The following is a 12,485-nucleotide window of genomic DNA, read 5'->3' as shown; positions in this document are numbered from 1 at the left end:
GAAGTTTCTACTTCTTTTTATTTTTTTTATTGTACTCAATGTTTAGAAGTACAAAAGCATGCGAAAAATAACTTATTCATATTGGTACATATGTACAGTGTAACACCTGCATTGCGTAGGGATGTGCCATGCTTTCGTTTTAGTGCCTTGACATCAGCGTGACTACATTCAAATACACACAGGAGACAGACAGACGGCAGAGACCTTTGTAACACATCAGGAGAAAAATAACACGGTAGATTAGCAACTGTTTCTTCACTGGAGATTATGTACACATTCCCAGAGTCCTCCTCCCCTGGATGAAACTATGATCCGAAGTTATGATTAAAATAAGATTCCCTTTGCTTCCTATGGTGTGGCTGCCTCCAGTTCTTCCTCTTCCTTCTGTATTTCTCTGCAAAAAGGACTGAAACCTGTGATGAGAGCAATCCGTAGTGGAGGATGAGGGATTCATCAAATTACAAATCTGCAGCAAAAAAAACACTTTTTTTAACCCTTCTGCTATCCTATGACCCCACCCTTACATTGACGTGTTATTCCAACCATGACAAAGGTGGATAAAGGTGAAGAGTATTTCATGTCATCCATGGACACCAGTGAAGATCACAAATCATTGAAGACAAAAGGTTCAGCGCACAGTCTTGTGGGGTCCAGATGACCCCACTCCCAGTGTTAAAGTGCCTAGGATAGCACAAGGGCTAAATAAAAGGGGACATATTATAGCACTTAGGATCCAATTTACAGCAAACATAATGTGGAAACAACAAAAGATTAAAACATGAGAACTGTTCTAATCTATGACGTCACACTTCCCCCATAGTTTTAGATTTTGGACTCGAGCTATTTCTGCAAGGCCTAATTGTATTTAGTTGATAATTACTTGTGATTTAATTTGAAATTCAATTTTTTATTGCATTTGTGTGACTACACAATCATCTAGATCAGGGGTCTGCAACCTCAGGATCCAGAGCCACATGGGACACTTTTATCTGTGGCTCTTCGGCTTTGAAGAAAAATATCAACCATCCAAATAAATAATAGGTTTACTAGTTACATTGTGTCATTTATCTTTAAAATTTTAAACATAGGTACACGAGTAAAGATTAACAGTTTTTTTTTCTTTTACCACTGTTGACATTACAGTAAATCAAGAGGTGAGAGCTTTACCATTCCTCCAAAATGTACATGTCAGATATCTAAGCAAAATGATGTAAAATATTTTATCTATTGTATCAAAAGTAATGCAATTTAATTATTGTAAATATTTATAAGGTAAATTTCATAAATGAATGGCGTAATGGCCACAAAAACACAATTAGTGTATTTTTCTAAACCTTGGGACATTCCAGCTTTTGCTGGGTTTTGTTCGGGAAGAAAGCGGAACAAAAAGCCAAAAGCATAAAAGGCTTCAGACCCCTGATCCTGATGCATCCTGGATACATTTCTTCTGCTGACTCCCAAAAAATGAAAAAAAATTCAGGTTTAAAATGTTGTAACTGCAATTCTAAATCAGAGCTGCTTCTTTTTTTTTTAAATGAATGCAAATGTGCAGATCACCTGCACTAGGGACACAAAATTAGAATTTAGCTGTTAACAAATCACATCTTTCCTTCCTAGGCAACTTAGTAGCTTTAAACAGATAAATCACTAATAGAACTCATTCAGTAAAGTGTCAATATTTAGGAGAATAAACCTGAAATCTGAACGCTGAAAGTTAGAAATCTGTGTGGATGAAGTTACTTCCTCTTTACTTAGTGATTAGTTTTGCATAAAAAACGAATTTATGAGTTAACCCATGAATAATCCTGAGCCCCCAGATGGTTAGTTATCAATTCCCTTAACCTAGGAATTTTTCAGTGAAACTGTTTTCACATTTTTTTCATTTTTTGGCTGCGAGGTATTAAAAACATTAAAACTGGGGGTGGGGGTGGCTGGGCGCTCCTCCTCCTTCTTTTCACATTCCACCATCCATTTTAGAAGAACATAAACACTCACCTGAGCACAGGTGTTAGCTCACCTTTGCACTAATAGTTTGCATGATTGAATGAATGAAAGATTTCACACTAGTTGGTTTAAAGGCATAGGTATGCGTTCGTGAACACTATCTGTTTTGTGTGCATGTTGACATGTGGACATTTTTGCGGCTAGCAGGTGTGTTGATAATATTTGAGTGTGTGTGTACAGGCCCCGCCCTTTTTGTACTACATTTGAACCGTACCGTAACGATAAACAACCAGTAAACCTGTCTGCTCTATGCTGCTTCATGGTCTTACCCCCCTTCCCCTCCTATTATCACCCTCCTACCCCCCCCTCTCTCTAACGTCCCTCTCTCTTCTTCCCCTCTTTCCTTTTCCGTCCGGTCCAACACCAAAGATTTTCAAACATGATTGAAATTAATAAAGTTTGGCCTCAATTACAAAAGGGGTTTATTCAGACATACCTTTGGTTTGTCTGAAGATGAATAACCCCTCTTGTTAAAATAAAATATGTCCAACACAAGAGGCCCTCAGCTCTCATCTGTTTGCCTAGCTGTTGGACAGGACAAGTTAAAAAAAAAAAAAAAAAAACATTAAAACTGTTATTCAAATAGATTTGTGGAAAAAATCAAAATACTTTACATTCAATATTACTGGGGTGATGTGAAAGATTATCGAGGGGAAAAAACGTGTCACAAATTATACGTTTCACACTGAGGGAAAACGGGTGGGAACATGTTCTGGGTGACAAACAGCTTGATGCTGCAGGGATTTCTTTATATTTCTCTACTTAACAAGGAGAACCTGTCAGAAGCGCACAAACTAACATCCTGTACACTAGTCTGGGTTTTTTCCAACCAAGTTTCCTCTCAACTGTGAAGCCTCAAGCAGAAGTCTTTTGCAGTTGGTAAGCAACACAGTTACACGCAACAGCATAAAGCATTTCAGCCACTCTTGCAACTACTGCAGTTTGACACAGAACAGAGTCATTCTTTCCCATTAAATTCTATAGAGCTATGACGTAATAGACATGCAGGTTTCACACACCCTGTGCTCAGTTTCTCAGCGGCCTGTGCCATTGCATGCAGCCCTGAATTCAATATGCAAGTTTACTTTTCATGAAGGAAACTTAACTGAGTGTCTGAGAGCATAATGAGCTGATGATATCAGCACATTGACAATTAAGACAACAGAGACGGTGTGACCTCACGCTGACAAGGTTCTGCAAACCCAGATTTTTTTTCAAATGCTTTTGGTTAAAAACAGTTTTAAGCAAAAAAATAAAGCGAGTATGTCAGCAAGTCAAACTTTTTGGTTTAAACAGCCCTTCGCTGAAAGCCACCAGCAAGCAGACACGTTACTCCAAATCAGAATCATCTAAAAAGAACAAATACAAACTTTGACATTCTTCTGGTGATAACAGAAGTTTGAGCAGAGGCTCAGCAGTGAAACGCTTTCAGTCAGGATCTGACTCTTCCTGCGCTGTTTTCCTCTGTCACATCAGAGGTCAAGTCTAATGAAAGAAATGCATCGCTGTCTGCAGCATGCCACACCAAGGACAGGGAGGCGTCTGATCTTGTTGGAAGCCTCGGCTTCATTGCGACATTGATATGCTAAACCTCCCTGCCGGGTTGTTGTTTGGCAGCAGAGACGCTCCGGGTCAGCAAGAGAACAAAAACCAAGTCACATGTTTCACGCTAACCTCCAAACTGTAAATCATATTTTGGATTTGAGATTGCAAATAAACCACACAGTTGCTGTTGATTAAATCCAAATCTGTTTTTTATTTACCCCAGTTTAATGTCAACTTTTCTGATCTAACTGGCATATCTATTAAAAAAATATGGTTTATGGGAATTCTTGAAGGTTTGTTCTATAATAGAGTATGTGAAAAGGATCAGCAGAGGTAAAAGGGAGACTAACTTTTAAGCTTTTATTTGTACTCTGAGCATTGCATTGCATAGCTGCAGTAATTGCATTTTTTGTACCTTCTTGACTTAAAAAAAAAAAAAGAAAACGACTGTTTATCGTAGCAACGCTGTGAACGGTGATAAAAACCAACCGTTTCTGCATGAAAACCTGGAGCTGAGTTCTAATTGTGCTGTTGAAAGCAAAGTTGCTCCAGAAGACAGTCGATAAAAAACGTTGTAAAAATGATCTCTCTGATGTAAACTTTAAGAAAACAGGAGCGTGCCGTTGCCATGACTACACACAGAGGAGCTCCAACACAAATTCAGGAACATGTTGACCTAAAATTTAAAAACTCCAATTCCAGTGTTTCCTAAATACCTAACTGTGAGAGCATCACATTTCGACTGCATCTTTGTACGCCTCGAGAAGAGATTGTTCAGGAATTACAAGCAGATCCGGATCCTTGGCAACATGTAAAAACAAAATGGTTTCAAAGGTAATATCTGTTCATCTTTTTCTTTTGGTTTTGTCTGCTTCTCGTGATGCTAAAAAAGGGCAGTCAAGTCTGCTTATCCCTCCCTGATGGTCCATGAGGACCTCAAGCATCTGTTATGACTCATTTGAGCCTTTCACTCTCAATACATCTTCTTAATCGAGCAGGAAAAAAAAAAACACTGGCATAAAGGTGTTGGGATATTTAGAATTAGCATATACCCTTCAGTGAAAAGCCTGTAGGGAATTATTATTCCTCCTCATGCTTTAAAAGGAGCTCCACATTCTACCGTGTCTTGAAATAATATGTTTCACAGTCAGGTTGAGTATGGAGAACAGACATTCTCTCATCTCATTTACAGTAAACATCTAAGATCTACTTTAAAACTCTCTAGTTTTTTGCCCCAATGTTAATTAAAAAAAACACAACAGTGAACAAGGACATGACACAGTTGGAGGAAAAGCATGAAATAACCCTTAAATCAGCAACGTCATCACATTGCGTTTGTGCTTTTCCTCCCACCACAGAAGCTCTGCCGTCCAAAGTCTGTAAAGGCAGATTTGGCTTCCAATGGCACAACGATAAGAAAAGTGCTAGAGACGTCTGCGCACGACTTCACTGGTGTGATCAGAAAGAAGATCCCTGTAGTTCTCCCATTTGAATGCCACTTTTGCCGAGGAGGAAATGACTTTCCTCACGGCTGAATGCAGACAGTCTAAACCTCAGTTTCCACCTTCTGCATGAGGATGAAAGCTAGCGCACCAGCTTTTCCCAAACCATAAATTAAATGTCCAGAGTTTTTCCACTGAAGGCTTGACAGCTGATGGTTGAGTGAAGCATGAGTGTGTGAGCTTTAAAATGCTTTCATAGTTGACCTAGAACGGAGTTGGTGAAATGTGAGGATGAAGACCGGAGCGCATTCCTGGTCAAGCAGTGGAGATGTGAAGCAGACGGCGGTAAGGATGAAGACTCAAGAAAAGGGCTCGTCTTCGTGCAGGTCCTCCAGCTCCCCCTCTCTGGGTCCGTCTCCTCCGCTGCTCTTTCTACAACAAAACAAAAGAAGGACAAATAAATCCAACAGCAGCTGCTCTTTTCATCTTCCAGACTGGCAGCGGCGGCTGAAGACTCGATGGCCACACTACTAAGCGGATGCTTTCTCTCGCCAAAATGCAGCGCAGCCGTCTCTGGACCTTATTTATGTGCAACTTCAAAAACATCTTGAATGTTTTACCGGCAGCTCCTTTAACGCAGTCTGAGACGCAGCCAGATTTCTCTGGGATGCTGTTCGCAGCTCAGATTCTCAAATAGGATCGTCCATGAGGACATTTTGGAGGAGCGTTATAACGTTTAACACATTTGTATGAAAGGTGGAGCTGCAAAACCACATCTAAATGACAGCAGCAGAGAAATGACAGGAACTCTCGGAGGAAAAGCAAGCACAGAGGGGTTGGAGATGATGAATAGCACGGCAGCTGGCAGGCATGAAACAGACACAGCGGTCCATATGACATTACCTGCGGGAGGGGTGGAGTTTTAAAGAGGGCCGGAGGGGCCATGAGTCCCTGCAGCAGAGTGGGAGAAGAGACGGAGAGGATGTTAACAAGAGGACAGACAAACTGATGGAGGGGCTTCATGCCCTCCTAATCCACACATCTATATGTTCATCTGTTGGATTTAAGGAACCATTTTGAACTGAACTATTCATAAACATAAAGAATCATTATTAAATCAGAAATGTTTTCCATCTTTTATGCACAGGAGCTTAAAACACCAGAAAAGCCAAAATGTCAGCTATCTTATATATTTCTTTAGGATCAGTATTTCTTTATCTTTTTTTCCCTCTAAATGCATGTCGGTTTGTTTATAAAAGTTAATTTAACTGATTTATGTTATACTACAATTATTAAAGGACAGGGTTACAAAATGGGAAGTTTTTGCAAACTGGAGAAAATGTTCCCCCTTAAGGACCCACTCTGATGAAAATCATGTTTCTAACATGGAAAAAAAATCAATTTCTGTGTATTTCTTTATTCAAATGATCGTAAATCAGGAGCAGATGCAAAAATTATTATCATTTTTTTAAATTTAGTTTTACTTTAATTTTTATTTTATTTTATTTGAAAAAGGTCATATTTGTTACATAGAAAATACCCTGGGCGGGCCACAAGCTCCCTGCTCTGCTCCATTCCGATGCATCCACCTGCAGACAAATAGATCCACTTACGTCTTTGTTTTCATCGTCTGAGCTGGAATCTGGATCTGAACTGTACGGCTGGATAGCTCTAATGTTGCTCACCATTTTTATTGCACTGTTACTGTTAAATTAGGATTGTGAGGGGCTATGAGGTTGCAGGAGAGAGTGTAAACAGATGGATGATGGGAAGGGAAGGTGAGGTTGCTACGCACAGATGATCCCGCCTACAACTCAGAAGCAAATTTCTAATGAGCTACTGCTGCTCTGCAGAAACTACGTTCTAGAAAACGACAGATTTTTTTGATCTTGGCTTAAGATGGCATCATCTCAAATAAAAGACCATTGGGAACGCTTTTGCAAAAGATCAAAAGATGATCTGCGTGGGTCTTTAAATTACTACCAAGAACTTTTTCTGCTCCAATCAAATGATATTGTTTTCCCCATTTACATAGAGGATTTTCCAACAGCTGTGTTCTCATAGTTATCCTGAATACAGCCAGAATGACTGCATAAAAAACGAAAAAAGAATTATTTCTGATTTGCTTGTGTGACAAGAAAAGATCAGAATCTATTTAGCTTCCTTGTCTTGTTAGCTTCCGGCTTCACACATCACAGGCTCAGCTTGAACCTTGTGGAGTTGTGGTTGTTTGCAGCTGTAGCTTCAAGCCTGTTCAGTACATTTCCTTCCAATTCACTTTATTAAAAATGCTCTCGCTTCTCACAGCCTTGCTGTGCTTCTCTCACTTTATTCTACACGCTCTTAAAGGGGGCACACTGGTCGTCCTTCATCACATCTCATCATTAGCAACCATGCCAGCAACAGAAGAAGACTTGGGGAGCTGCGTGCAGCGTCTGAACTGTGCACATTCAGGCTGGACTGTTAAACATTCATACCAGCTAGCCTGTGATTTTGTATTCACTTTGATGAAAAATCCTGTCTTTTTTCCTTCAACAAGTCCTCAGGTTCCACCTGGTGTTATAGGAAAACATGAAAGATCTGGGAGCTTTGAAGAAAATTCTACACTTGAGGTGCCTCCATATTCCTAGAAGCATTCGTGTAAAAATATGAAACAACAATCCTTTCTACAATGGAAAACTTGTCATGTCAAGTCTTTTTTTTGTTCAATTCATTTTCTGGAAGTTGCAGTGTTTTTCTCTTCCATAGGGGGGCAGTATTGTTTCAGACAGACCACATGTCCTCAGAAAACATTTTCACCTTAAAAAGCAGCTCAGACTAACCAAGAAAGCTCTAGTCTAATAGAAGAGAAGCACGCAATATTGAGAATTTTGAGGTTGCGCCTTCAGTGCAACAAGCCCTGAAAAGGACTCCAAACCCCATCATGTGCCAGAGGGGCCCCCAGGGGGCAACAATAGATACTCAGCCCTGCTTGGTTTTCCTTTCACCTGTGTGAGTTCAAACTGCATGATGGAACGAGGGGATGAAATACTTTCCCATTTGAAGTTTTTTTTTTTTTTTTTTAACAAACCAGGAAATTAAAGGTCAGCCTGAAGCCCTGTTTGCTCCAGATAGTTCTGCATCACCCTGACTCCTTCCAGCCCTGCGACCAGCGCACACAAACGCTTTTAAAGGCTGTAAGTTATGCTGCATTCAATCAGGGAATGAATTATGGTGCTATGACAACACTAAGTAGCAGCTGCTGTGGAAGCAAGAAGGAGTACAAGTCAACCTGCTAGACAGAAAGGGGAGTCAGGTGTGAAGTACAGATCTCTGTCAGTCTAAAGCAACATCTGCAGCAGCACTGGGTGATGCAAGAAACGAATTATATAAGAGCGATGAGGACATGATGTGCTTTTTTGCAGGCGGGAGCATGCCAGCTTACATGAGCAGACTGCCGGGGGCAGACATGGACCTCTCCTCCCTCCTGCTCGGACTCTCAAACGGGTTACTGAAGGAGCGCTTCCTCAGCATGGCCTTCACCAGGATCTGAAGACAACGACACAAACGTTTTAGAGGAGGCTGGTGCCCACTGACACGTGTTCAGAAAGAAAGGGCCTGGTGAATAACCTCCTCCCTGAGCCCAGGCCAGCTGATAGTTAATTCATGTTTAATCATTTATGAACATTATAAGTGAGGCTTTGCATATAAATTCCAGTTTAAGCTGCAGTGCAGATAAAAACAAAGGCAAATACTGAGCTGGCTGTTTGGTATGCAGTGTGGAAACCAAAAAAACCTGAGTGAAAATTCATTTTGTGAATTAGATTTTTTAACCAGAAAGAAAATACTGGTTTATTTCCTCATTTAATCCTCAGCTTTTTGTTTATAACTAAATAATGAAAATCAAAAACTGATAGATGACTGGCATGTGAACCACAGTGCAGACAAGGGGAAGCAAAAGGTTCAGTTTCTCTTGTTTGGAATTCTTTTAATAATGAACATTAAATGATCAATACATTAAAGGCATTAATTGTTGGGAAGATGCACTACGTCGTTAGGAATCATTTTGCATCTTTTTAAATCTCTTCATAATCACTCTCATTTAAAGACCCACTCCGATGAAAATTGTGTTTTAGCATGTTTTTATGGGATTTTCCAATGATGTATATAAAAAATAAGCTCACAATTACATTTGTGAGTCTTTCTTTATTCAAATGACTGTGAATCAGGAACAGACAAAATAATGGCATTAAAAAAATGTGTATCTGTTATGTAAAGAATACTCTGGATCACAAGCTCCCTGATCTGCTCCATTCTGATGCATCTCCTTGTAGACAATAGATGTATGTCTTTGTTTTCCAAGCTGGTGTCTGGCTCAAAACTGTATGGCTGGAAAGCTCTGATATTGCTCGCCATTTTTTTTCAAATAACTGATGTGAAGTTGGGGGTGTGAGAGGCTGTAACCTCTCCAGAAACTCCCAGATAGAAACACATGCTTTGGACATTTACTGTGAAAATGTAGTGCAAACAAATATTAGCCTGTCACTGCCTATATGCATACTAGAATCACCCAAATAATTGAAAATAATACACTTTGTAAAACTCGATCCTACATTTTCTGTACACGTCGTACATAAAATCAGCATCCGGGTGGAATGTTTCTTACCACGGCAGAGAGGCTGGGAACAAACTTCACAGAGTTCTGGATCTCCTCCTCCGTCACCTCCACCACAGAACAGTGCTCCTCTTCCAGGGGCAAAGGTTCAGTGCCCCCTTTGGTTACCCACTGATCCACCTAAACACACGGAGAGGCGTTGTGTCAGCAGACAGCCTAAAGCTCACTCAGAGCTGGGACTCCATTAGGTCTGAGATCTGCAGCAGGCGTCGTGGTTTAATTCTCCATAAGAGGCTTTAGTCTCTGTGTTCTGAGTGTTGATTCATGCTGTAAATATGTCAGAGTGCCTGCAGGTTTTAATCGTGACTTCTGTACGACATACTGTCCTGCTTTATTTAGAAGCTTCACATACAGAGATTAATGATTGAACACGCCTTACCAGCTAAGCACGGTTTTTTTATGCTAAGTGACAGAAACCAAAGATGAACAGGCTTGAACTGAAGCTTCTGACAGTGATGACTTTATCATGCTACATGTTTTTCAGAGAGGACATGATGTCGTTATAGCTCATCCTCCTCTGTGAGGAAGATCGCCAACTTCGAGGACTGCTGAGAAAATGTCACATCATGAAAAAAGACTGAAACTGCAACACTATAGACTGGATTGTGAAGAGAGGCCTGGCTGCAGACAAGATGGCATCATTGGCTGGAAGTGGAAATTATACAACTTACCCCAACTCAAAAGTGTTCAAAATTGTAAAAAGATTGTCATTATGTTTTTTTTTTTTTTTGAGTGATATGGGGGTACTTCCGATTCTCGTTGAAGACTTTGGGTCTGGACGTTGATGTATGCAGCCCGGTCCTCTTGGGATTTGGAATGAGTGCTAAGTTTTGGATCAACCTTTATCCTCTTCCCATAGCTTCAGGTCCTTCATTTTTTGCTTCTCCTTCTCAAAATGCAGTTTCAACAAGTAAACTGATTCTTCTTTTTTGATGGCCTTATAGAAACACACCACATTGAACAAGCTTTTAAATGATATATTTTGTAAAGTTTTGCCCTGTGGAGACTGGTGACCTGTCCTGGGTGTACAACGGCTTTGCCCAACAGTGGCCGGACAAGGCTCTGGCAACCCCGTGACCCCGAAAGGGACACAGCTGGTTAAGAAAATGGATGAACTGTAAAAGTTTTATATAACTGCACATAATATGGTAAAATGCTGCATCTCTCTGAGTTTTCTTAACAGGATCTACATGATGCCAGTGTTTGTGCATGACATCCACAAGGCCTCATTATCTCTTTTCCATTAACGGTCTCTGGTGAAAATGTCTTAGTGACACATGACTAGACCGTGTCAATGGAAATATGGACGAGAGTGAAGGACGTCATTTGTCCGGTCCTAAACTCCCCAAGTGGCCCTAAAGATTGATGAACTCAATAGTAGCACTGATCACCTCGGAGACAAACAGGTCTGATCATGCCCAGCAGTTAGAGGCGCCCTGCTGCACGTATGAGAGTCAATCAGCGCATCAGAGGCCATTCACTGGCTTCAACGGGGCTGAAGTGTTGTTTTTCGTTGCAGATTACCTTGATCTCAGGGATGGTGATTCTGGTGTCGGGGTTCTTATCCAGCATCCGCAAGATCAGAGTCCGCAGCGCTTCACTGATCTCTGGTCTACAGAGACACAGAGTAAGATTCTGAGACATGTTTCCGAGACTTTATTTATGAAAGAACACAAGCAGATTGTTGATAGGAAAGTATAAAAGGCTAAATTTATCTTCTTTATTTTTCATCATTATTATTATGTTTGATACTTAAAACTTTAGCATCATCTTTTTTTCATGAAAAAAATATTCTTTGGCAGAAAGACTGGCAGAAAGAGCAAACCAGCCTGTCAGAGATTAAAAAAGGACACTTTTATCACAGTAACACAACATTGATGTCAGATCTAATGCACAGACAGAAAGCAAACTTCCCCACGTTTACAAAATGGCATAAGTGCCACTTCATATAAGAACAATTACAGGTAATACTTTTCATATTTTACATTTTCTTACTTCATAAGAGGAACCATGGTATAAAAAAAAAAAATTATGCCCCAAAGCAGAATTCCTTTAACTTGCTAAACCAACATCTCAGGATTTTCAATCAAAAACACATCTGACTATTAGGTTATAGATAAAATCTGAAGATGGATCTTTCACTATGCGGACTCACTAAAAGAATTAGTAAATCTTTACTTACTACTTTAATTACTAAACCTGAAACAAACTAGTTGTGAAATTATGGGAAAATCCTCAAACAAAACAGTTTTATTTATCAACCCTGTTATTTCATCAAAGAATTGATAGAATTTTCTTTTTTTTTTAATGTAGATGTTTTCAACCATTTGATGAAATCTAAATTGCAATATTACTTTTGAATGAGATATAGAAATTAATAAATACATTATGCTATGTTGGGTAAATTGGAATGTATTTTATTCACTTCAATGTTAATTTAGGATGTAAAACAAAACTCACATTTGATTCATACATTTAATATGGTGTAACTGTACCCTAAAGAAATAAATATCAACAAATTTAGTATTTTTTTTTGAAACAGTAAGAAGTCATTTAAAAAAAAACATGACAATAGATGAGTTATTCTCAACCCATGTTTTGAAAATGATCAAAATTAACTAATTTAGCTGGAGTCAAAAGATCCATCATGACGTTCACAGTGACAGCATTTGTTGCAATAAAACCCTGATTTGTTTGAGGTAAATTACCAGCAAACCACATCTTCATCTAAATGACATGAAGATGCAAACGCCCCCTTGGATTCTGTGAAGCTTTTCAGGTGACATGAGAGCTGATTAGACAACAAAAAAACAGCGTGATAGCTGCAGAAATGGGTCAGA

At 39.6% G+C, this 12,485-nt stretch overlaps 1 protein-coding gene across 2 annotated transcripts in view; it reads right to left on the bottom strand.

Moving 5' to 3' along the window:
* Positions 1-2,757: 2,757 nt before the first annotated feature.
* Positions 2,758-12,485, bottom strand: part of camkk1 (calcium/calmodulin dependent protein kinase kinase 1) — a 74,389-nt gene continuing 64,661 nt past the window's right edge. Inside the window, exons 13-17 of one of the 2 annotated variants that reach the window (XM_004076707.4) lie at positions 11,170-11,257; positions 9,637-9,765; positions 8,416-8,519; positions 5,895-5,942; positions 2,758-5,423 (exon numbers count right to left, since the gene is read on the bottom strand). In XM_004076707.4, coding sequence (XP_004076755.2) covers positions 5,351-5,423; positions 5,895-5,942; positions 8,416-8,519; positions 9,637-9,765; positions 11,170-11,257 — 442 coding nt within the window. In that variant the 3' untranslated portion in view covers positions 2,758-5,350. The remainder of the gene's footprint in view (positions 5,424-5,894; positions 5,943-8,415; positions 8,520-9,636; positions 9,766-11,169; positions 11,258-12,485) is intronic. The other variant, XM_020709044.2, reaches the window with a different exon arrangement.

The sequence above is a fragment of the Oryzias latipes genome, chromosome 14 (assembly GCF_002234675.1).
Source record: "Oryzias latipes chromosome 14, ASM223467v1".
NCBI classification, from domain to species: domain Eukaryota; kingdom Metazoa; phylum Chordata; class Actinopteri; order Beloniformes; family Adrianichthyidae; genus Oryzias; species Oryzias latipes.
This window is presented reverse-complemented; position numbering and strand designations above follow the sequence as displayed.